Genomic DNA, 25,234 nt, shown 5'->3' with positions numbered 1-25,234 from the left:
ATAAAAGTTAAGGAAGATCCTGATATATGCTGTAACACAGATGAATCTCAAACACATTAAAGTCAACGAAAAAAGCCACATGTAAAAACTAGATACTGTATAATATCCAGAAAAGGCAAATGTAAAGAGCCAGAAAAGAGACCAGCAATTGCCTGCAGCTGACAGTGGGAGCAAGGACTGGCTGCAAGTAAGCTCAAGGAATCTTGGGGGTGACAGCCATGTTCTAACACTGCACTATGGTAAAGGTTTCCCAACTCTATAAATTTACCGAACACATTGAACTGTACACTATAAATGGGTGAATTTTATTGAATGTAAATTATATCTTAATAAAGCTGTAAAACAAATACATTATTCAGTAGCATGACTGAGGCAATAGCCTGGAGACTGAAAAAGGTAATCTTCCCATAAAAGAGCATATCCATCAAATACAACTTACTGCAAACACTAGCTCTTCCAAGAAGATATTAACATGAATGCTGAATATATAACTCATCACACATATGGCATGAATTCCATCAAAACATAGTAGATCAACCTAAACTGTCAACATACAGAAGGACAAATAAGGCATTAAACCCCTTGGCTATGCAGTCATACATCTCCTTATATATGTTAACTGAATATTTCCTTACATGCTCACTCATCAAGTATTTGTACAGCTGTCTAGACTTTCATGTGTAAGCCATTATGGCCTTTATATCTTCAACTATAAATTTCCTGGAAGACAGACACAGAGGTGGTGAACTCCACACATGTCCAACACGTCAGAGCCAGGCCACAGAAGTCCAGACAGGCTTAGGAGTGACAGCCCCCAAAGTGGCCCTTTGATTCCACCATATTTCGTGACCACTACGGGCTCTTCCTGTTGCTAAGAAAGGAAACATTAACAGTTACTGATTTTCATACTATTTTGAGCCATGTGCTAACACAGGCATGTACCAAAATAAAGAGGTTAACGATCCAATTCATCTGCGGAGAATTAACATTGCCTTCAAAAGTATTCCCCAAACAACTCAACAGTTATGAGGTCAACCGAGCCTATCCTTAAACTTAAGCAAAATAAATTAAAACAAAACCATAATACAAAAATATCATTTCCCTACTCTCATCCTACTCTCCCAAAACCACCAGAAACAAAGCATTATTAGGATATTACAGGAAGTGTTTTAGGGACTTCTCAGAATTCAGACATACTGGATGTTTAAACACGTTTCCCACAACCTACATACAAATTGCAATGCTTCATGTGCTAGTAGCAATTATCAATCACTCAGATGACCTGGTCCATTCTCAAGACCTGGCATTCCACTCACAAGGGAAGACTTTCCTCACAGGGCTCATTTAGAAGGCGCTCCTCTTAAAGACAGCTCTATTTTGCTGAAGAACAGTCCTTCACAAGATGTCTGATGTACAGCATTGGAACTACTGCCTGCAGTAGTTTTCTGCCAAGTTGAGTTAAATACAAAGATGACTAGATGGAGACAGCACAACTTTAAAAAGGAGAGTTCTCTACCTGACTAAACAGTTGGCTCCCTAACAATCTTAAGCCTTTTGGGTTGAGATCCATGATCTTGGTATCAGAAAATTAAGAACTAAATTTTTCTCGCAAGACTAACTTGACTTCTAAGGCATTCCCTTCATTTTAAAACCACAAGTAAAGGGACATGTTCTCAAACAAATGTGAATTCCTTTATGCTTGGCAGGCAGCGGACCCTCACATACTAACTAAAGCAGTACACCTAGGTTCCCCTATAATAATTCATTCCTACAGCAATCCTCTAAAAGATAAAGCATTCTCATTTATTCCCAACTAGAAAAGGGTTTATAAATAAATGTGTCAATTCTCTATTTCCCAAACAGGAGTCTGCAAACTTTTCTGTAAAGCATTAAACAGTAAATGTTTTAGGCTTCATGACCCATAAGCAGCCACTCAACTCTGCCACTGTTGCATGAAAGAAGCCACAGTCAGTATGTAAATAAATGGGCATGGCTATGTCTCAATAAAACTTTATTCACAAAAACAGGTGGAGGATCGGATTTAGTCAGTGGTTTACTGACCCCTACCCTGGAATAACAGCCATTTAGAACTAAAAAGTAAATTGCAAATCAACATCACCCCACCAACCCCTGCCCACCTTGTTCTCTAAGAAGAAATAAAGATATTCGCTCAAAGTCATATTACTCTTTTGCTGGTTTGTTCACAGGCATGATGATCTTCTGAAATAGGAAAAACAATAAAAATGGCTGCCTCATTCTTTTACCCTGTTATCAGGTTTCCTGGATGTCAACAAATCATACTGACCTTGGGTGAAGGTTGTTTTTTAATTTTAACATGATAGTGTCTAACCACTGATTGATCTTCTTTAAACACTTATGACCCACCTAGCAGTATAAAACACTTTGACCTGGTAATTTTGTAATTACCATAAATATAAACCACACACATTAAGAAGTTTCCTTTCCTCTTTTCTTCCTTAGAGTTTTAAGTTCACTGGGAAATCTACTCTATCCAAGCAAACTAAACCAACAATCACTTCTGCATAATTTTCCCCCATTCATTCTTCTACCAAAGTCTAAAAACAACTTATTTTCTCTGCCAATATATGCTTCCTGTCTTTAAAAACCCATCTGAAAACTCCTCCTCATTCGGGTTTTAGTTGAGAAGAAGGCTGACTCCTCCACGAGGTATTTCCTCATTGCTTTACTCCACTCCGATTATTTTTTGCTCTACTTTCCCGTGGGGAATTCCATACTGCACATACTAACCTGAAATTATATTTGTTCCTTTATGTTGCTCTTAGATCTTTTATTTTCCTGTATTTGGAGACACAATATATTAAAAATTTTAAGAGGGCAGGTACAAGCTTTTTAGTCTAGCCATAGTCTACTAGCATTTTCACTGCTCCTGGAATACAAATAGAATTCCCTAGCTCTGGTCCCATAAAAATGATACTTTTTTTTTTTGAGATGGAGTTTCACTCTTGTTGCCCAGGCTGGAGTGCAATGGCACGTTTTCAGCTCACTGCAACCTATGCCTCCCAGGCTCAAGCGATTCTCCTGCCTCAGCCTCTCAAGAGTAGCTGGGATTCCAGGTGCCCACCAACAAGCTCGGCTAATTTTTGTATTTTAGTAGGGACGGGGTTTTGCCATGTTGGTTAGGCTGGTCTTGAACTCCTGACATCAGGTGATCCACCTGCCTCAGCTTCCCAAAGTGCTGGGATTATAGGCGTGAGCCACTGACCTTGGCCAAAAATGGTTCTGTATTTGCTCTTTACCTGCAGTGTGGAAGAAGCGTACCCATACATCTGAAATAGGACGCTTTTCCTACATTCTACTGTATCTACCACACGAAGACAAATTATAGAATGTTAATTATTTTGCTTAGAATTTTAATGTTTTCACAAATTAGCTTCCCCAAAATATTTTCTAAGACTTCATGTCCGAAATTTCAACTGTTAGGCAGAGATTCCCACTTAAACACTGGCATTCTCCATTTTAAGTAAAACATTTCTACTTCCAACTATATAACAAAGCAAATCACGTAAGCAAACGTCTTGGACGAGACAACTATTCTTTCTCTCTTGAAGAGCTTGGAAATTCCCTAGTCTGTTTGTGATAGCAAATCTAACTTGGAGTAATATATACACATACAACTTGAAATCGATTCTGAACAATTAAAGGCTTAAGGAAAAAAATCCTTCAAGTTCTGACCTCCTAAATAACCTCAGCTCTGTGTGCTATGCTTAGCAAGCTTTTTTTCATTAACTGGGATGGAGAGCATTTCCAAACTCTTACTAATCAGGAAAGAACTTTCTACTATCAACATCAGCAAGTATAAGCATGATGGTTAGGAGCAAAAGCACTGCAGACTCCTAGCTGAGTGATCCTGGGCAAACAGCAATCTCTGTGCCTCATTCCCACATCTATAAAATGGGAATCATAATAGTACCTGTCTCGGGTAGCTGTAGGAATCCAACGAGCAGACATGAAAAGCACTCTGAACAGAGCCTAGTAGAGACCTGTGGAAAGGTTTGCTCTTTTTATCATCATAAAACCTACATAAAACCACCTCCCAGGTTGCAGTGAGCTGCGATCGCGCCACTGCACTCCAGCCTGGCAACCAAGCAAGACTGCCGCAAAAAAAAAACAACAAACACCTCCCCCTTGCCACTGGCCCCTCCCATCTGTAAAATGAGGAGGCTGAACTAAATGACCTCCAAGATCCATCCTTCCTGCTGTAAAATGCGTGTAATTCTCTCAGAGAGGCACATAAGAAGCCAGGAACATAAGGGAGCGCCTTGGTTCACTACTGGCATGGCTTAACCAACCACCTTCCAAGTCCCTGTGTATCAGCCCCGTTAATTTTTCTCTTTATCTTAAAACTATCAAATACTACCCTAATTACATATTTAAACTATTTCCATCTGGATACTATAACTGTTAAGCAGTCGTATGCTCATCCTATCTTTTTCTTCACTGGCAAATCTGAAAGAGTTTGAAGATAAACATATATAAGCACACTTTAAAGTATGAAATACTAAGTATGTTTGGTTAAATTCATACTCTACTCACATAGGCACACAGAAATACTGTGGAGAGAAACAGGTAAGGACCATAAAAATCAAGCTCAGTATTAAGTAGGTGTAACTCTTAAACAGTACGGTTCCATTTCATGCTTAGGGACTGCTATCTAATTACAATAGTAGCCAACCATTTTGTTATCACTTTCTATTTTTTCAATACCTTGCATCTCAGCACAGCCTTGGAATATTTTCTACAACAAAATTCATCATAGAAAATTTCTAAGAACCTTCTGGCCACTTCTCATTGCAAATAAAAAAAAAATCAAAATCAATGTAATTCTACACCAAATGTAAGCCTAAAGCCTCATGGTCAAAAAGAGCTTCTTTCTCCAAGAATGACTTGAGCACCAAGAAGAAGGTCTCTACTTGGTTATAAGTTTTTGTGCTATAGTGAACAATGGTTACAGTATAACAGCATTACCTGTAATGAGCAAAGTATTAATATGCAGAAGAGCACTGCAAAAAATGTTTTTAAAGAGTTAAATATGTAAATGAGAAAGTAAAGCACTTATTGATTCAAAAAATACTTTTCTGCATAATACAAGAATCAATTTTTGGCCAGACTTGCTTAAATTATCACCAGTTTAAATGTGAAGCTTAAAATGTTTTTCTATGATAGGAGATTTTATACAAATTATGTATCTTTCTATTCTCTGGTAAGATAAGATTGTACCTCAACAGAACATATTTTGTACAAAGATGTTCTAAAATAAAATCATTACTCTAGTTAATCATATTATTACATTTTGTATTTGCTTTTAAAAAGAAACAAGCATTTGGCTAACATTAATAAGCATTCAGAAAGCATCAAATAAGCTCTCAACATGAGCTGAAAATAATTATCTGCAAAAAAAAAAGAGGAGCCTTGCTATATTAACTCCATTTTCATATTTTTATCCTACTCAACCTAAATAATGTCAGCGATTTACATGATAGCTCCTAATAACTTTTTCACCCATATTAACAAAAATTATTTTTTAAATTATCACTTATTTCCTTTCTAGCTACAGTATAGAGAATTTCTTTTGTTTTTGTTTTTGAAATAAGCCATGGGGTTGTTTCCACTACAAGATTTCTGATTTCTCAAATCTTAAGGCTGTCAGCATGGAACTGCTGACCTAACTAACATTCAAATGTGAAAAAACGATGCTTAAACAGCTGGAATTCCATCTGAAAATCATCAAAATTAAACCTACTCCACTTATAAGCTAAACAAGATAATCCCTACATAACAAGTAAACCTAAGATTTTATTCATGGTAGTAGACTTTGTAAAACAACCACTGGAGTAGGCCCACAATTGATAGCAAATGAAAACATTCATCTTAATCAGATTAAATCTGCAACCCCAGCTGGGCTTCTCTTCTGTTACCCAGAAGCGGAGAAGGGGACAGAGAGACGGCTGCCATCTTGGAACCTAAGGAGAACACTTCACTTCAATCCCGCAGGATCTGTGATACCGACATTTTTTTTAAAAAGAGTTCAACAATAAAATAGAAGCCCTCAGAACCTGTTTCTTGAGAACTAAATGAAGACAAATACTCTGCTTAACCTCATCTAACACTGTCATGAGGTGAGGCCTGAATGAGTTTAAGTGGAAAAATGGAAGGAGCAGCACATTGGGTAAGAATATTCCTTCCCAAATTATTTTCTGCACTGACTTCTCTCCCCCGAGATCCCAAGCCTTGAGTAGTCAGAACAAGAATGTGATGTGTCAGTAATTAATGTTGAGCACATGTGCAGCCTACTATGCATTTACAGACTGTATGTAGATATTCCTGTTTCCTGTGTTTATGAAGCACATGGAACCCAGGAGTTTGACACAAACCAGTTTTTTATAGAAAGTAGTAGCTCTCCGGATTGAGCGTGCACCCTGCGTCAGGCACTGTGGCAAATGCTTACATTTGCTATGTCATCTCATCTTCACACATTATCTCCATTTTACACACAAGGAAACAAACCACACAGCAAATCAGCAACAGCATGAGGCCAAACTCTTTACCTTTATGACAATTAAATGCACCAAAGGCATAAACTATAGAAAATCTGTATATGAAGTAAAATTTCATATAAAAGTTAGTAATAACCACCTGATTTATCTGTTCAGGCAATTAAAATTACCACAAGTTTTTAATCAGAAGCTACCAAATATTGGAAGAAGCATTTCCTACTCAAGTTCAAAAATGCAAACAAATTTCCTGAGTGTAAATCATCTCAACCCCTCTAGTTTGCTAAAAAAGTTAACACAACCAGGCCAGGAAAGTGACTCATGCCTGTAGTCCCAGCTCTTTGGGAGGCTGAGATTACAGATCACACCCTCAAGTGATCCAAGGGTGGATCACTTGAGGTCAGGAGTTCAAGACCAGCCTGGCCAACATGGTGAAACCTTGTCTCTACTAAAAATACAAAATGAGCCAGGCATGGTGGCACACGCCTGTAATCCCAGCTACTTGGAAGGCTGAGGCAGAATCCCTTGAAGACAGGAGGCAGAGGTTGCAGTGAGCCGAGATCACGCCATTGCACTCCAGCCTGGGCAACAAAAGCAAAACTCCGTCTCAAAAAAAAGTTAACAACTAAATATTCTTTTGTTGTGCACAGATGACCAAAATGGTCTCTTCTGACATATTATAATCTCACTAAGATAACAGACCTGAAGAAGAATGATTATGATGTAATATCGTAAGTACAAGAAGGCACATGTGGACACAAGCAAAGGAGACCCAGGGCACGTCTGTGGAGGGGAGGAGGGTATCTGACAAGAGAAGAGAACAGGGAATGGGGGAAAAAAACTCAAAGGAGAGGTGAAATCTTTAGCAGAGACAGCTCCCATACAAAGCAAACAGCAGAAATGGAAATGGAAATGGAGAAGAGGTACCTTCCAGAAAGATGACCAAGCACAGAAATACTGGATTTGCACACTGAGCTCCTGAAATGGCAAATAACTATGCACAAGATGCCATGGAGAACAAGAAGGTCAACTGTGGAAAGTGACCCCACGTGTTCATCAAGGCCATGATCTGATCACCTTCCTCAGCGCTACTTCTCACATTTTAAGAAATCTGGGCCAGGGATGGTGGCTCATGCCTGTAATCCCAGCACTTTTTGAGGCAGGTGGATCACCTGAGGTTAGAAGTTCGAGACCAGCCTGGCCAACATGGCAAAACCCTGTCTCTACTAAAAATATAAAAAATTAGCCGGCTGTGGTGGTGCACGCCTGTAGTCCCAGCTACTCAGGAGGCTGAGGCAGGAGAATCGCTGGAACCTGGGAGGCAGAGGTTACAGTGAGCCAGGATCACACCATTGCACTCCTGCTTGGGCGACAGAATGAGACTGTCTTGAAAAAAAAAAAGAAAGAAAGAAAAGAAAAGAAAAAAGAAATCTGGTTCTCGGACCGGAAAAGAGTTCTCATTTTGGCAGGGTGTTCACAGCTAAATAAACTCAACCAATAAAAATGAAAAACAGCTACACCAAATTTTCAAAATATGTTTTGCAAAAGGTTAATACTTAGTATCTTCCACACTGGCTTCCAATCTTAAAGGAAATGAGGCTTTGAAACCTTAGGCCCAAATACAACTAAAATAGGTAACACTTCTTTTCCTTTTTTTCAAAGCTTTGAAACATATCAGCAATAATGAGTGGCAGAACACAGACCCCTTTATCACAACAGAACTGGCATGGAACCCCCTGCAAGTCACCAACTCTTCCATTCCACATTCCCCAACAGTCCAAGTGAAGACCTGAGAAGGTGGTGGAGACAACCCCTCCAGAGAGCAACAATGAATAAGGAATGATGGCTGGGCGACATGGTGAGTTGACACTGCCCCACTGCCCCTCTGTCAACTCACCAAGACCATGCGGAGGAGCCACCCCATGCAGTCAGGTGTGATCCTTCGCCATGGAACCTAGGACAACATGCTAAACCTTTCTTCTGAACATCAAGTGCCTCTCTCGTGCTCCTTCAAAATTCTTCAACCTCACAAAGGATGCAGGTCGGTGTTAAAACTGCACCCATCCTGTTTCCCACAGATGGGAAATAGGCATGGAGAACTGATTCTATCTAGTTTACTGGGCCAAGGGTGAAGAGACTGAATTCAACAAAACCGCAGTCACCCATTGAATCTGACAGTCTTATTATGTCCCCAATTTGTCTCCTGCCCTTCACCTAACAATTCTTCTTAAACTTTTCCTACTAAAGAACCTCTAAGAGCAAAGAAGTATACACTCCATCTCCTTATGAAAGCACTCTATGCAGGCCTAATTTTCAAATCCATGCAAACTTTCTATACTCTTCCACGATAGATCCTAGTATTGGTCATTTTTATACTTGTCTAATACTTCAACATGTGTATATGTGTGTATGCACAGACAAGTATATGTATTTTTCCCCAAGCAACATTCATGTTCCTGAAAGACACGTTACCCTGTGGCTTTGCACATCCATAGGGATATATCTATCCCAGCAGGAGAACCAAGAATAAATCAAAGAAAGATTATATTCTAAGATGTGAAACTGCCATGGAAGTATAAAAAATATATAATTTGAGAAAGTATAAAGTATCTGTGTTTTAATACTGACTTAATTACCAAGCACAAGACAAATATTTCACAAACTATTTCCCCAGGAAGCCTCAAAAGAAGCAAGGGGGGCCAGGCGCGGTGGCTCACGCCTGTAATCCCAGCACTTTGGGAGGCCAAGGTGGGTGGATCATAAGATCAAGAGATCAAGACCATCCTGGCCAAAATGGTGAAATCCCATCTCTACTAAAACTACAAAAATTGACTGGGTGTGGTGGTGCACCTGTAGCCCCAACTACTCCAGACGCTGAGAAAGGAGAATTGCTTGAACCCACGAGGCGGAGGTTGCAGTGAGCCAGGATCACACCACTGCACTGCAGCCTGGCGACAGAGTGAGACTGTCTCAAAAAAGAGAGGTAATGGGTTTCGTGAAAATTCCTGAGCTGACCGCAGAAACAGCGAGGGCAAGCTGGGCTGTGACGCCTCTTCTGGTCTCCCAATTTCCTCTCCCCACATTTCTTATCTCATCGTATTAGAGATGCCGTCTAGTAAACCAAAGCAGTGGATCACAAGTAGGGCAAAACAAACCTGATATTCCAAACTGTCACAATGAGACAGAAGAGAGCCGCTCAAAAATTAATCTCAGTAGCTGACGGTTACCTGCTTACTTTCACCCCCACATCCTTCCCAGTGCTAGAGTCCTCACAGACACTGTGAGAAGGAGAGCGGAAGTTTCCAGGTGTCACCACTTAGCACCATCTCCTCTATGCCTTTGCTTACTCAGGGTTATCCAGGGGGACCCACTGAGAGCTTCACTGCATCCCCTGCTACAGAGTGAGCTACGCTGGCTCAGAAGCCGCCTCTTCCCAGAAGTCTTCCCCAGCCCCATCAGAAGTCCCACTGAGGGGGCTTTAGTATGCTTTCTGGTGCTAATCTACTTCAACCTTTTCTTTAGTGGCTGAGAGTTCTTAACTACCTTAGTCAAGAAACTTTCTAGACCCTCACAGACAAGTCAGACCCAATTGATTTCAAGTTCTTTTTGAAAACTCTAAAAATATCTTAATTTTAGGAAAGAAGCAAGTGTTCTTATTAAAACTCATAACTCTACATATGAAATGTAGGCTCAAACTTGAGGGTCTTTCCTGATCTGATTCCTCCTCATTCTCCCACTCCAATCGCCCGCCTCTCTGTCTCTCCCCTGTCCCTCCTGAATAGAACTTCTTACTCTCCAGAAATGGAGAACAATTTAAAGTTGCTCAGAGTCCCCAGGTTACTTCACAAGCTCCTACTCCAGAATGAAATGCACATGCTCTGCCTTGTCAGCTTCACAGACAATTTCCCAGCATGAAGAACCAAATCCAGGTGCTAACTTCCCTTCCCTAAATCATCATTCTGCTTGACTCCAAACTGCCCCCACTACAATGGGGACAAAATATGGCTCCCTACCTCTGTGGAATCTCCATACCTCTGTGGAATCTCCATACTGTTCATTTCTCACCATGTTACACAATTATATGTTTACCTATCCCCTCCTCAACTCCATACTCCTTTCAGGATCTGTTTTATCATCATTTTATCCCTATCACCAGAACAATGGTATGTGAAGGTGGTAAGAAACGTGCTGAGCTGAACATTTATTTGATACAGAAAGGAAAAGAGCCTATGGTCTGAAAATCTGCATTTCTCAGGACAGTCATTTTATCTAGAATATTATGACTATATATTTTAAATATGAAAAATGTTACTATGTTTATTATGACCTAATAAATAATACCTTCAGATCAATGCATGTGCTCATTCCTTCAACAAATATTTGGGCTGCCATTAGCTGCCGGGAATGTGCTGGGCTAGGGCTGCTGCTCATCTATACGCTGCGCTTGTGCAAACTGGAACAGGGTGCCCTCCCTGGACAGATAAAGTAGGGCCCATGTCTCCAAATGCCCACCTCAGCTGGCACCCTTGGGTGCGGAGGCTTTTCCTACAGTAATGAGAATGAGTCTCTATTTTAGGGAGTTCAGATTCTAGGGAGGGAGACAGGCAAACACACATTCAATTTTCAACATTTTCTTTATGACTCTAAAAAACTCGAATTTCCACATACTACACCTAATGTTGTCATCTAAATCTCCACCTCATTGAACACTGGTTACTACAATCATCAATTTGAACTTGGGCTGAGGCATCCACCTGTGGCAACAGAGATTTCTAGACAGGAAACAAGCACAACTTCCAGATTCACACAGGCCATTAAATTGACCGCATTTTGAAATCACCTTACAGTGACTAGCCAGATTGGTTTCACCAAGAAACATTTCAAGTTAATCTACTTGATTTTTAAGTCACTTCTCCCCTACATATGCTTCAGAAACTTTTTTTCTGTAATGGTAAGTGTTTCATTAAACACCATACTTAGTTGGAATTATTTGCTTTAGTAGTTTTTTTTTTAACACTACTACATTCTTATCTCCTGAAATAAAATATAAAAGATAATTGCTATTCACCATCGATAAAACACATGAGATCAATACAAATCTTTTTAAACAAGAAGCTAGAATACATTTACTTTTCTACTGTTAAAAGTATTCGTGGTTGGTGGAAAACACACACTTTTCTGTCTTTGTGTGAAATGCGTATCATATACATATTTCCGATCCACTGCTTCTTCGCAGAAAATAACTCAATTTGCTTGACTTCCGCAAAGGGTCTGAGTGAATGCCTACAACTCTCCTCACTTCTTGTTAATCTAACTGATAGAGCAGTACAAAAATAAACCTCAAAAGTATGGAAAAGGAGTGGAAAAAAAAGCATAAAATTCATAATGATCCAGTTGGCAAAGAATATTTAACCATCAATTTCAGACTCCTTGATCCAAATATGGTCCCTATTAAGAAACAGCGACTATCAGCCTTTAATACCCCATCTAATGGTTTGGAAGGATGGCACTGTAATTTCATCAAATTCAATTAATTCATTCACAGATATTTATTAAGTATGTCCTGAGACACAGGAATTATGCAGGACAGCTGGAAATGAATGAGAGAAAAAGAGCTCGCCACAAGGCAGGATCAATATCTAACAAACTGCCATTCCTGTCACCAAAGAGATACTTTATTAAAAGATTTATGGCAAGTCTTATTTCTACTTAATGCAAAGCCTTACCTCTTAGATTTCTGGGATGAATTTGTTTAGTTCGAGGCATCTTCTTTGACTCAAGAGCTTCTTTTTCTTCTTAAAAACTGTGGATAAAGCAAGTCACCAAAAGGTAGCTCCATAAACTCAACATACATCAATTAATCCATGTGCTGAAAAAGAAAAAAAAAAAGCAGCACATTTTACTACCTTTAGAGGAAAAAGATACTCTAAAAGTTATTACTAGCAGAGCACTAACCTAAACTCAAGAAAAAGTAACCAAGCTGGGCGCCACTGCAAAAGATTACTCAGTAACTTTTAATTAAACACAGGTCATTTTGTCAATATCTGCGATTTCTCATTAAGAAAATGAAAAAAAAATCATATCTTTATCAGACAAGAATTAAAACTCACTTTGTTTTAAAATGACAATACCAGGTACAAGTAAAGTATCCCATCAGGCTACAAAAGGATTATGTTATGCATATATAGTAAAGCTGCCCATTCATAGGGGCAGGGACAATGTCTTGTTCATCTTGTTTTAGAGTTAACTCAGTTAATACATGGGGTTGCTATTGTGGCTGCTCCCAGTTATCCCAGACCTCCCTTCTAGGTTCATGGTAGGACCAAACTTTCTGCCTCGCTGGTGTGAGGAGTTGTAGCTAATGACCTGTGAGCGAATGAGACTTCACTTCCAGGCTGGAGCATTTAGTAATCACAGCAAGCTCCTCCAGAGCTTGCTCTTCTCTCTCTGCCATGGGATCAGGACTGCTACAGACAACAAATCATCTGACACCACCACAAAGGCGAGTTCCCGCTAACCCCACAAGACCACACAACATGAACAAGAAACACTTTTTTGTTTGCTTAAGTCAGTGCGGTTTGAGAATTATTTGTTACTGCAGCATAATCTAGCCTGCCCTGACTTACACATTTTAAACCACAGTGATCTGAAATACAATAGGCCAAGACAAGAACGATCCAAAACTGAATCACCTATCTCCCCAAATCAGCCACTTCAGACTCTTCCACAAGATTCTCAAGGATTCTAAAGCTGAAATTTTAGTTTTAACTTATTGCCAGAAAGCTGATAAGCAAAGCCCATTATGTCACTGCTAAACATGAAACAATGTTTAGTCATTAAGCAAAGACACCAGAATAGAACAGTAGGCTTAAAGCTTTTGTTATATGTGGTACCATAGAAGACAAGAGAACACTTACTGAGAACCTATGTGCCTGTGTACTTTCTACACATTCCCTAATTTAATCTTAACAATAACTAAGAAGGTAGCTATCGTCTATTTATCTTACAAATTAAAGAACACAAATGGGAGGATAAGTAACTTGCCCAAGATCAGCAACTAAAGAATGCGGTACTACATGACTCAGTCACAAACAGTGCTTATTTCTTTTGTGGAGCTAAAATCTACTTTCAGGATTGTTTTCAAAAGGCTGTATTACACAGCAACTCATGACTACTTATCTTGGTGCCAAACTAGAGTGGATTCCAAGCCAGGCTTTACCCCTTACTGTATGGCCTTGTTCAGGTTAATTTCTCTGAAAATCAGATTTCCCAACTGTAAAACTAGGAAATATTACCCACCTTATAAGGAGGACTAAACATTGTAGACGCTTTGCCTATCACACAAAAACGCTGAACTATTAAGCGTTGGGAAGGAATGTGTCTAACATCCTAGCATAAGGTTTTAGAAATTTATGGTTTCATCATAATAAAGAAATAGAAGGTAAATAAGGCGACAATTAATTTCAGTATTTTATCCCCGAGATATGTCAGCTCAGCACAAAATTATTTGCAATTTTTAACTACATGGGAAACAATACAAAAAATATGATGGTCCAGCTACGTATTTCAGCTAGCACTGTGCTAAGCGATCTATAAAAGATAGGGTTCCTCCACTCCCTGCACTAAAGAAACAACCACTATCTGATTCGGGAAGGTTCTGATTCAATAAAGAATTGAGACACATCAGAACCAAATAAATTGTATGATTGCTTAACTCAGTTCCTTGTTAAACTTAAAGCTTTTAAATGGTAACGATATTTGGAAGTTTTTAAAGCGTGAACTCTGACTGTAATCCAATCATGTGATCCCATGAGATCCAGAGCATAAATGTAAAATAGGCACATTCCCAATCCGTAAAGGCTTTCTGCTACCCAGTTCACTGCCTACCCACTGTCCCTAGCTGTCCATCCCATGTTTAAATCCTTGCGGGGGGAAGTGGGGATTTCCAAAGACAGCAGCATTGTAGCGACTAGGACGAGTGATAAACCGTTCCTTTACGGGAAAGAAATAAATACTACATGGAGCAAAAACATGACACGATCAAAAAGCGTAAAGACAGTTGCAAGGAGAAAAAACATGAATGAATGTGGAGGGCGGAGCCTGGGAAAACCCCTCTGCAACGCTGCACTGAACAAAGCGCTCCGCATGCCAGGAGGAGGGGGAATGGAAGTGCTAGCTCAGGAAGGAGCCTGGAGTGGATGCAGAGAGCACAGGAGGAGGAGGAGGAGGACGAGATGAGGCGAGCGCGACAGCCCAGAGACTCCTCCTCGCCGCCAGCTCCGCCGCCGCCCCCTCCCCTCTCCAGCCAGCAACTCATTCCTGAGCCCGACCCCGAGGCAAGCCCGAGCCGACCCGCGCCCCAACCCACCGCCCGCTTCCCAACTGCTGCAGGCGCACACTCCCAACCCGGAAAGAAACTACCCAGGTGGCCGGGAGTAAACAGACACTTAGAGCAAAGAACGAAAGGGAAAGAAAGCCACAAAGCCTGGAGGTTGGGATGCCGAGGCCTGGTCTCCCTCACCCCCCACCCTCTTGCAAAATGCGTCTGCGGCTGGGAAGGCTGGGTCCCCCCATACCTGCTCGGCTCGCGCGCGGCGAGGGCGCCCAGAAGTGCCAAGTGTCTCCCGCACACAGCCATCCCCTCTGCAAGGTCGGCGGCTGCACACACACGCACACACACAGACACACGCCCGCCCGCACGCCCCCCGCCCGCCGAGGGGATGTGCTCCTGCCACCCCCCCGCTCCGCCCCGCCGCCCTCCCCAGCTGCAGCGCCCCCGCCGCGGAGCCCGCGCCGAACCTGCTGCCAGGACGCCCGGCGGAGCCGCTGCCGCTGCAGCCGGCCCTGGAGCTGCGCTGCTGATGGCGGCGGCCGGGGCTCGGGATCTCCGCGACCCTCGCGCGGCGGCGGCGGCGGCGGCCCCCGGGATCCCTCCTTCACTTGACAACCCCAAACACAAACATAACCTCCTGTGGCGGCCGCCGGTCCCCGGTCCCCCGCTCCGTCCGCCGCCCCGCCGCCGCCCCGCAGCCGCCACGCTGAAGGCCGGCGACTGGCGCTCACACCACCCAGCGCTGAAATATTAAACAGGGGAGCGGGCCGGGGGGCGGGGGGGAAGCGCGGGGCGCGCGGGCGGGGGCCGCAGGCCCCGGGCGGAGGCGGCGGCGGAGCTCGCCCGCGCCCCGGGCCACAGCATGATCGCGGCCGCGGGGCAGTCGGGCGGCCGGGCCGGGGGGCGCGCGCGGGCCGCGGGGCCCGGGGCGGGGAGGACCGGCGCGGGCTTTACCTCTCCCCCAGGGCAGAGTAGGGCACGTTTAGCGTCTTTGGGGCCGGCGGGAGGAACGCGGGCCGGACGGCGCGGGGGAGGCAGGGCGAAGGTCGTAGGCTTTCCCGCGGGTGGGCGGGGCGGCAGGGGATCCCCGGGGGCGGGAGGCGGGGAGGCCGCAGGGGGCGGGGGAGCGGCGACGCGCGGGGGGGAGGGGGCGTCCCCGCGGGGAATGGGGTTGAGACCGGGGCGAGGGGTAGGGGACGCCGGGGCGCCGGGGCCCAGCTGGGCCGGCGCGGCCGCCCGCTCTGCTCGCGGGTAGGGCCAGGATGGGCGCCCGGCCCGGCGCAAACACGGAGCCAAAGCCCCGGGTCTCCCCGGCGGGGCGGGCCCCAGGCCGCGCCGGCCCCTCCACCCACCCGCCGCTCCGCCCCGCCCGGCCGGCCGAGCCGCCGCAGGGACAGGAGGGGGCGCGGGAGGGGGCGGCGGCGCAGCCCAGGGGGGGAGGGGCGGGGTTAGGGACGCGCGGGGCGGGAGCCCAGGGTCGCGCTGCCTGGGGAACTCGCACCCGGCGGGGGCGGAGAGGCGGACCCGGCCGGTCACGCGGCCCAGGGAAGGCCTGGCCGGGTCGCTCGGTTGGGGGCGGTTGATCCGGGAAGAGGGGCGGGGCGGGCGGGGCCGTAGTTTCTCTTTACCGTCTCTTTACTTTCTACAGCAGGATGTGGGCCGGCCGCTGACGTCATGGGGTCTCCCGGCCCCGCCCCTCGCCCAGGCCGAATGGGGGAGGGGCACGGCGGGGGGGGGACCCCAAGGGGGTTTCCTCAGCAACGCGTAGAAGGAAGGGGAAAGTCATTGTGAAACTTGAAACTCATTAACTTTGAAAAACAACTTTTAAAAAAACCAGAGGGGGGAGGGGTGTTGGTTTGGAGAGTGGAAGGGGACAGAATATTAACCCTGAACTGAAACCACTTTTTGGTGGCGGATGTTCTATTAAAAAAGCGAGGAAAGCCAAGGTTATTCCAGAGGCCGCTCCAAAGCCCCGCTGGTGCTTTCCAGTGCCGAAGCTGCGAGCGCAATTAACCCCTGCCTGCCAGCCCTACAGCTTAGGGCCGCCCCGGGAGGGGACTTCGGGGACTGAACAGGGGGATGTGGGGCTGGGCGTCGGACCAGGCTCCAGGGACGCTGGGGAGGCAGTAAAAGGGGAAGAGGGAGTAATTAGCATGAACCAGAGTGTGACCCCGGCTGCTAGAAAGCAGTAGAGGAAGCGAGGAGTGGAAATCCACAGCAAAGCAGTGAAGAGGGGCTGGACCAGGGTAACGAAGAAGGTTTCAAGGTTAGACCTAAAGAACGTTCGCAGTTTGGGGCACGGAAATTCCACACGTCCACCTCAAGAAGCAGGCACAAGTGTCTGGTTTAACGGACCACCTCGAACTTGGGAGGAATAAGGTGAAACCAAAAATTTGATGCAGAAGAAAAAAATCCCTGATGAAACTAAACTGTTTTCCCCTTTTAAGGAATAAAAATGCCAAACGACTATACACCCACTAAGACAGCTGGCCATCTGTGCAAACTTGAATTGTTTTGTTCCCTTAGGCTTCCATAACGACGTCTAGGTTTTTCCTGCTAGAGCTGACCCCTAAAATTCCCCTGAGGAAATCCTACCTCAAGCTCATTTGAGCTAAGAAAAGCTCAGAGCACCAGAATGAGAATGATTAAAAATGGAATACTCGGTAATGGCAAGTTTGTAGCCAAAAATAATATCTAAAGGGGGAAATATGCCTACTATAATTTGGTAAGAAAAGCAAAGATCATTCAACTGTGTACATGTGAAATAATGTCTAGCGTACTAATGCTAACCCTACAATGAAATAATGCAATTTCTATTTTCCATGTGATATAACCATCTCTCTTTTTTTTTTTTTTTTTTTTTTTTTTTTTTTTTTTTTTTTTTTGAGACGGAGTCTCGCTCTTGTTACCCAGGCTGGAGTGCAATGGCGCGATCTCGGCTCACTGCAACCTCCGCCTCCTGGGTTCAGGCAATCCTCCTGCCTCAGCCTCCTGAGTAGCTGGGATTACAGGCACGCGCCACCGTGCCCAGCTAATTTTTTTGTATTAGTAGAGACGGGGTTTCACCATGTTGACCAGGATGGTCTCGATCTCTTGACCTCGTGATCCACCCGCCTCGGCCTCCCAAAGTGCTGGGATTACAGGCTTGAGCCACCGCGCCCGGCCCCATCTCTCTTTTTTGAAATGAAATGGTATCACCAAAAAAGTATATAATGTAACTTCCCAACTAGGTTATTTGAATCAAAAAATAAACATGCGTTTAACTGTGAACGTATAGCTATTGATCTGTCAGGAGAAAGGTAATTTGATAATGAATGGAGTTTGTATCACTTCCGAAGTGAAAAATGCTAACTGAATGAAAAACATTTAACCCAATAGTTGTTGGGCATAACATACTATCAACAGTGTTTATTTACTACGAATTTTCTTACAAGACATACATACAATTTTGAATTATAATAGGTAAATTTTTGACATTTCAACTATTTCCTTGAGCAGCAAACCGACATTAAACTTATTTGAAATATATACAATACAGAATAGTTTCCTAGTAAATCTGAATTTTCTAAATGCAGTTTCTTTTCCTAATTCTGTCTACAATTCTTCCTAGATATCAGGATGCAAGGAAATCTGGCTAGGCTATAAAGTATCTACTTTAGGCTTGTTTTGTGGCAAATCCATTACATTTTCTCAAAATGTATCAAAGAGCGTGGGAAAAAAATGAAGCAGAGGGTGACTATGAATGGTAAACTGCAGTTTCAACTGTCAAAAATCTTGGGACAATGCGGGAGCGAGTGATCATTTTCTGCCCCCCCAAAAAAGAGGGGTCTCCTAGGGGACCATTTCTCTCGGAATCCATCTCTACCGGCCGCGTGAACGCTTCCGGAGCCCCTCCTGGGGGAGAGTGCGGTTCATGGGAGGACAGTGTCACTGAAAAGCTCTACACACGTTTTTCTTGCCGAACAGTTTGGAGAGGGCACAAGTCCACCCCGGAGCCGCGTCCACTGGGCTCCGCGTCACCCTGCCCGCCCCCGCCGCCGCGTCCCCGGCTCCAGTTCCCACGCAGCCGCCCAGCCCAGCCCGGATCGGGCTCCCCCCTGGCGCGGCCCCGCGGCCCCGGCCCTCCGCCCAGCGCGCGGCCCGGCAGCGCCGCAGCCACCGCCACCGCCACGCGGAGATCCCGGAGGTTCCTCCCCGCCGGCCGCCGGGTCACGCCGCCCGTCCCTCCCCTAGGTCCTCCGCCCTCCGCCCTCCGCCCTCCGCGCGCTCCGGGCTTTCCCGTCCACCGGCCGAATCCCCTCCTCCTCTGGGCGACCCGGCGACAAAACCTTCCCCGCACGCCCTGCCAACTCTGCCCCACGCCCAGGCTCTTCCCAAGCCAGGCGCCAGACAAAAGAACCCGGAGAAAAACTTACCCGAACTGCACCGCAAAAGTCTGATGCAAAGCTTCCTGGGTTTAACTTTTAATTTTAAAAACAACAGAAGCAGAAACCAAAAGCCTCCTAGGTTGGAAGTGGGCGTGAGAGGAAATGCTAGAGGGAGGCGCTTCATTCCCCGGGCTGCCGGTGCCCCCCTTTCTGGCCCCTGCCGGGGGCTTTGATGTTATCTAGTGCACCGCCTCCATCGGTTTCTACCTTGGGCTCTGCGCCGAGAAGATACACAGATCTTCCGCACTCCGCCAGCCGGTTCCGAGAGAGGCGAGCAGGTAACCACGACTGAGGACCCACACTCCTTAGCCCCGCAGCGAGAGAGGAGCATTTGCACGGGCTTCCTCTTGCTACCTGGGCTGAAATGAACAATCCACCCCTCCAGTGATCCTGGAGACTTGCGCCATGTGGTCTTTCCTGCTAGACGCACAGAGGGAGGCCTCCTACTTTAGATTCATTTCCCTCCACCCTAGCACAAACTTGTAAGATGGTGGTGGAGTATGTTTCCTGAGGCTTTGTTAGGGTTTTAGATCTCAGTTTGGAAGATAAATATTATTTCCCTTCTGAGACAGCCTTGCAACCTCGAAGAGACAAGAATAAATCTCTAAAGGCAACACATTCTATAACATGCTTTACATTCACCATAAATTCCCTTATGGGTCAAAGTATCCGCACACCCTCCCCTTTACATTATGGAAAGCGTGTAACTTGATTTTCTTTTGCTTGGACACTAGCAGATACTGAATATAGTTTGTTATTAGGTTAGCAGTCTCGGGACCATCGCTAACAAAGCACTACAAAGGATTTTTTTTTTAACAGATTAGTAATAAAGGATGTCACTGTCTAGCAATCAGCCTTACCTGTGACTCCACTTTACGCCAACAGAATCCTGCTTTCAGGCCTTGCCCTCTGGGAGATTACAAATTAATGGAGACAGGATAAACACAAGGAAAAATACCTAGAGGGAAAAAAGATATAAGAGGCTTATAAACAGAGCCAATTAAAGTTATACAGTTATTTACATGATCGCAGAGAGGCTTCTGCTTGAGTAGAGGACAGGGTGAGCAGAGAGTTCCGTCCTGAGCGTGAGTTCTCAGTGGGATATTGAAGGAGAGAAAGTTCACAATTTGGCAGTGGTGTATGCACAACATTCCAGAGAAGGGAAATCACTTGAAGGTGAGAGCAAGTGAACTGCGTGTGATGGTTTTTCCACCTAGAGCAGAAAGTCTAAGCAAATGAGATACAATAACACCCACACCAGGACACTTTCAAGAGTGAAAGGGAGGGTATTAATAATTATACTCAGATGAGAGGTGTACACCTGGATTGCCCCGGGCCAATGGGAAGGGTGGGTTCTCTAGTAATGAGCTAGGAAGACAGAATGGACAGACAACAGGCAACCAGCAAAGAGCCTACTCCGTCATCATTTGGAAGGAATTAAGCCATGATATTACAAACAGTTGGTAGCCATTTGGAGACATCTGGCCTGAGAATGGTCTTTTTAAGGAAAGTGATTGTTACTGATGGTTTAGGATCCATACGGAGGCTGGTTACAAAAACTGCAGTAACGTTAGCAGTAGTAGTAATGGTAGTGAGTGATGAACAGTTATTGAGAGCTTACGACTTGCCAGGTTTTTCTATATGAACTCATTTAATCCCCACCACAAACCCACACTGTAGATGAAGAAACAGAGGCTTAGAAATGCTACATAGTCTCTTGTAAGCCACAAAGCTAGAGCCCTGATGGGGGAATCCAGAAAATATTCAGATGCTCAAAGTTTAAAGATTATATGTTGTGAAAACCAGATTACAATAACTTACTAATATTCTACATCGATGGAGCGAATAAGAAAAGGGAATTTTTATGCATTAGTTTGCTAGGGATGAAAAAAAGGGAATTTGTAAAAGTTTTTCAAGTTTTGATGTGTCATGAAAATGATGGGCATGCTGGCATGGTGTGAGGCTTAAGGGAAAGAAGAGAAAATGTGTTTAATTTTAACCATGTCTAGTTTTTAGAAGGATGATTTAATTCACATTTATACTAGTACTTACACTGCTACCTGTAGGAGACACACTATTAGAGGAAGCCTCATCTCATTGAAAAGCCTCTCGTTCAATGGCAAGTAATGGCAGTTTAATGGGTATTATTTGGTGTACTATTCTGCGAAGAGGGTAAAGAAAACTAGATGTGATTGATGCTTGCAGTTCCTGAAAGAATTCCTTATAAGCTATGTCCACAGCAGCATACTGAGTAACCCTAGAGAGAGAACAGCATTCGATGAAAATGACCCAACCTTATCTGTGATCTAACAAGGTGGTATTTTTGTTACAGTAGACCCTGAGCTAATATAGTGTCTCACAGTTCTAGAGACTGGAAGTTCAAGATCAAGGCATCAGCAGGGTTGGCTTCCTCTGAGGCCTCTCTTGTTGGCTTGTAGACTGTCACCTTCTTTCTGAGTCCTCACATGGCCTATCTTAGGTGTACTGCACATACAGAGAGAGGGAGGAAGAAAGAGAGAGAGGGAGAGAGAGAATGCATGCACTGGCTCTTTGGTGTCTCTTTTTTTAAGGACACTAATCCCGTTAGATCAGGACCCCACCCTTATTACCTAATTTAACCTTAATTACCTCCTAAAGACTCTATCTCCAGATACAGTCACATTGGGGGTTAGGGCTTCAACATATGAATTGGGGTGCTAGGGGGACAATTCAGATTATAGCAGATACCAAGAGTATATTTCCATAGAATTGCAGATAGAGTTAATGCCAGCCTAGGAAAGGGGCTTGTCAGTTGCTTGAGGAGGAGCAGAAGGACTTCATTCTAGACTTTCTTATTTCCAGGAAGAATTACTCCTCAATAACTCTTAAAACATTGTTGTGTAATCTGCTCCTTCACATTTCTGGTAAAGTGGTTCTCAAACCTCCTGTGGAAAGCCGTCTTGGTACACACCTTTATTGTACCATAAATAAAGTGATTTTGTTGATTGCTGAAGGGTCTTATTTTCCCCATTGTAGTCACAATCTGAACATATGTAAATTAAACATGATCTGTCCCATCTCATGTGTGGATACCCCCTCCCCTACCCCATAGCCTCTGCCTCATCATTCCATTAATTTCCTTTATAACATCTAACATTCTACAAGTATCTCATTGGTTTCCATGTTTATTATCTCTCAACCCTCCACTAGACTATGGGGCCTGTGAGTGAAGTGACATGCTTTGTTCCTCTCTGTCTCCCCAGCACCTGAACACTGTTGAAAGAAATGTTTGTGGAATGAATGTTGTAGTCAGAGGCCTGCTCACCTTCCAGTTTAGTTGCTAAGACTTTCATGTCAACTTAACTACTTTCTTGCTTTTGCATTTTTCTTAAATCCTTTTTAAAATTTCTAGAATCAAAGTTACTATATCTGACACAGTTAAAAGGGATCTGCTCATCTTATAGACTGAGAAGCCAATATATGGAGTAGTCACGTGAATTAGATGACAGAGTAACCAGCTAGCTCCTGGCAGAGCTTGACTGGAGAACTCCCAGTCCATCCTCCCTCTCCCCTTCTTCCTGTTCCCAAATCCTTCCCCTTTTATGCCTTTCCTGATTCTTACCAGAAACTCCATTGCCTTTTGCTTGCTCCTTCATTCTTAGATTTTAAAAAAAGTTTCTTCTCTGCTGTAGCTTTGATAGATGTTCCATGGCTTAAACATGTAGGAAGGAAGGAAGGAGGGAGGGAGGGAGGGAGGAATATGTGTGTAAAATTAAGAGAACGCCAGGCACAATAGCTCATGCCTGTAATTCCAGCACTTTGGGAGGCCAAGAGGGGCGGGCTTGTGCCAGGAGTTCCAAGACCAGCCTGGGCAACATGGGGGTAACCCTGTGTCTACAAAAAAAATACAAAAATTATCCAGGCATGGTGGCGTGCACCTGTAGTCCCAGCTGCTTAGGAGGCTGAGTTGGGAGGATTCCTTGAGCCTGGGAAGCCAAGGCTGCAATAAGCAGTGATCACACCACTGCACTCCAGCCTGGGCTACAGAGTGAGACCCTGTCTCCAAAAAAAAAAAAATTAAGAAAAAATATGGCAGAGTAAGGGTTCAAAAAAGTGATTTATAAGAAAAGCCATGCCACTCATGCTTCTGGTTTATTCAATCCACATTTCTTACCTTTTCTTTCTGAATTGCTATAATTTTTTTATTTAAAGAGGGTTAAAAATCAGGCATATTTTCAGTGACTAACGGAGGGAGAACTACTTAGTAATACTCTTCTGCCCTAGAGAAAATTCACCAGTTCTAGAGTCTCTTACCAATAAAGAGTATATATTTTGCACTTACAGAGAGGCATCATTGTGATTAAAAGCATGGGCTTAAGAGCCAGCCAGCAAGCCTCGGTTGAAGCCCAGCTCTGCCAGCTGCATAGTTTAGGGCCATTTATTTGACCTTCCTGTGCCTCCATTTTCTCATCTGTAAAGTAAATGTAGCTGGAGTTTTCACAGAATTGCTGTGAATATTAGATGAGTTGGTGTTTCGAAAGACAGTGCCTGTCACATAGTTGTAACGATCCCTCAGTGCTGACGAATGCTTCATGACATGTTTCGAGCTAGGCTAAGTGTGCTTTACACGTGTTATGTTTTAAACCTTGAAATAAGTCTCTGGAGACTTATCCAGGATGGACCTCAAACCAAATGTAATATAATCCTTGATGATATTCTAGAATAGAGAGGACATTAATGGAAAAACTGGTGACATCCAAATAAAGTCTGGAGTGTAGTTAATAGTGTGCCAATGTCAATTTCTTTCTTTCTTTTTTTTTTTTTGAGACAGAGTCTCATTCTGTCACCAGGTGCCAGGCTGGAGTGCAGTGGCACAATCTCAGCTCACTGCAACCTCCTCCTCCCGCGTTCAAGCAATTCTCCTGCCTCAGCCTCCTGAATAGCTGGGACTGCAGGTGCACGCCACCATGCCCAGCTAATTTTTGTATTTTTAGTAGAGACGGGGTTTCACCATGTTAGCCAGGATGGTCTCGATCTCTTGACCTCGTGATCCGCCCGCCTCAGCCTCCCAAAGTGCTGGGATTACAGGCTTGAGCCACCGCGCCTGGCCGCCAATGTCAATTTCTTATTTTTGACAAATGTGTCTGGTATTGTAAGATGTTAACAGTGAGGTAAACATCAAGGGCATATGGTAGCTCTCTGTACAATCTTTGTAAATTTTCTCTAAAGCTAGAATTATTCCAAAATAAAGTTTATTTTAAAAAAAAACCTGCTACTACAGACACCGTTACCCTTGTTTTATTGAGTAAGGAGCTCAGGCTTAGGGTAAGTAGCATAGACCTGGCCTCACAGGGACCCTGATTGCCTGCAGAGGAGACATCTTAAATCCCTAGGCTACCCTGCCGCCCAGAAGGTCTGAGATTTCTTTTATATTCTCATTCGTGGCAGGCTGGGATCTGGAAAAGTGGGTGTGATCCAAACACAGTTATGAAACAATTAGGGTTTTTTTTTTTTAAGTTCCCTTTCACTTCTTTCAGATTTAATCCCTTCCTTGATGGCCTGTCTACTAGAACCTGATTTCAGGTTAAAAAAATCATATATGTACATATGAAAAAAATACATGCACACATCTATGTATATATTCATATTTCACTTTCCATTGTTTCAATTACCCACCGTTAACCATGATCCTAAAATATTGCAGTATTTTAAAAGAGAGAGACTATATTCATATAACTTTTATTACAGTATATTGTTACAATTGTTCAATTCTTAGTTGTTGTTAATTTCTTCTTTTTTTTTTTGAGATGGAGTTTTGCTCTTGTTGCCCAGGCTGGAGTGCAATGGCGCGATCTCAGCTCACCGCAACCTCCACCTCCTGGGTTCAAGCGATTGTCCTACCTCAGCCTCCCGAGTAGCTGGGATTACAGGCATGTGCCACCATGCCCGGCTAATTTTGTATT

The 25,234-nt window shown here is 44.0% G+C and overlaps 1 protein-coding gene across 5 annotated transcripts in view; it reads right to left on the bottom strand.

Annotated features, from left to right (window-relative positions):
- HIVEP1 (HIVEP zinc finger 1) overlaps positions 1 to 19,517 on the bottom strand; it is a 149,395-nt gene extending 129,878 nt beyond the window's left edge. The window contains exons 1-2 of one of the 5 annotated variants that reach the window (XM_064362983.1): positions 19,500 to 19,517; positions 12,260 to 12,402 (exon numbers count right to left, since the gene is read on the bottom strand). In XM_064362983.1, the coding sequence (XP_064219053.1) occupies positions 12,260 to 12,299 (40 nt within the window). In that variant the 5' untranslated portion in view covers positions 12,300 to 12,402; positions 19,500 to 19,517. Of the gene's footprint in view, positions 1 to 12,259; positions 12,403 to 15,109; positions 15,186 to 15,499; positions 15,517 to 15,819; positions 15,840 to 19,280; positions 19,402 to 19,499 lie in introns of those variants that run through there. The other 4 variants (XM_064362980.1, XM_064362982.1, XM_064362984.1 and 1 more) reach the window with 4 other exon arrangements.
- Between the last annotated feature and the right edge of the window lie 5,717 nt (positions 19,518 to 25,234).

The sequence above is a fragment of the Aotus nancymaae genome, unplaced genomic scaffold (assembly GCF_030222135.1).
Source record: "Aotus nancymaae isolate 86718 unplaced genomic scaffold, 86718_ANA_hifiasm-v0.15.2.pri h1tg000051l, whole genome shotgun sequence".
NCBI lineage: Eukaryota > Metazoa > Chordata > Mammalia > Primates > Aotidae > Aotus > Aotus nancymaae.
This window is presented reverse-complemented; position numbering and strand designations above follow the sequence as displayed.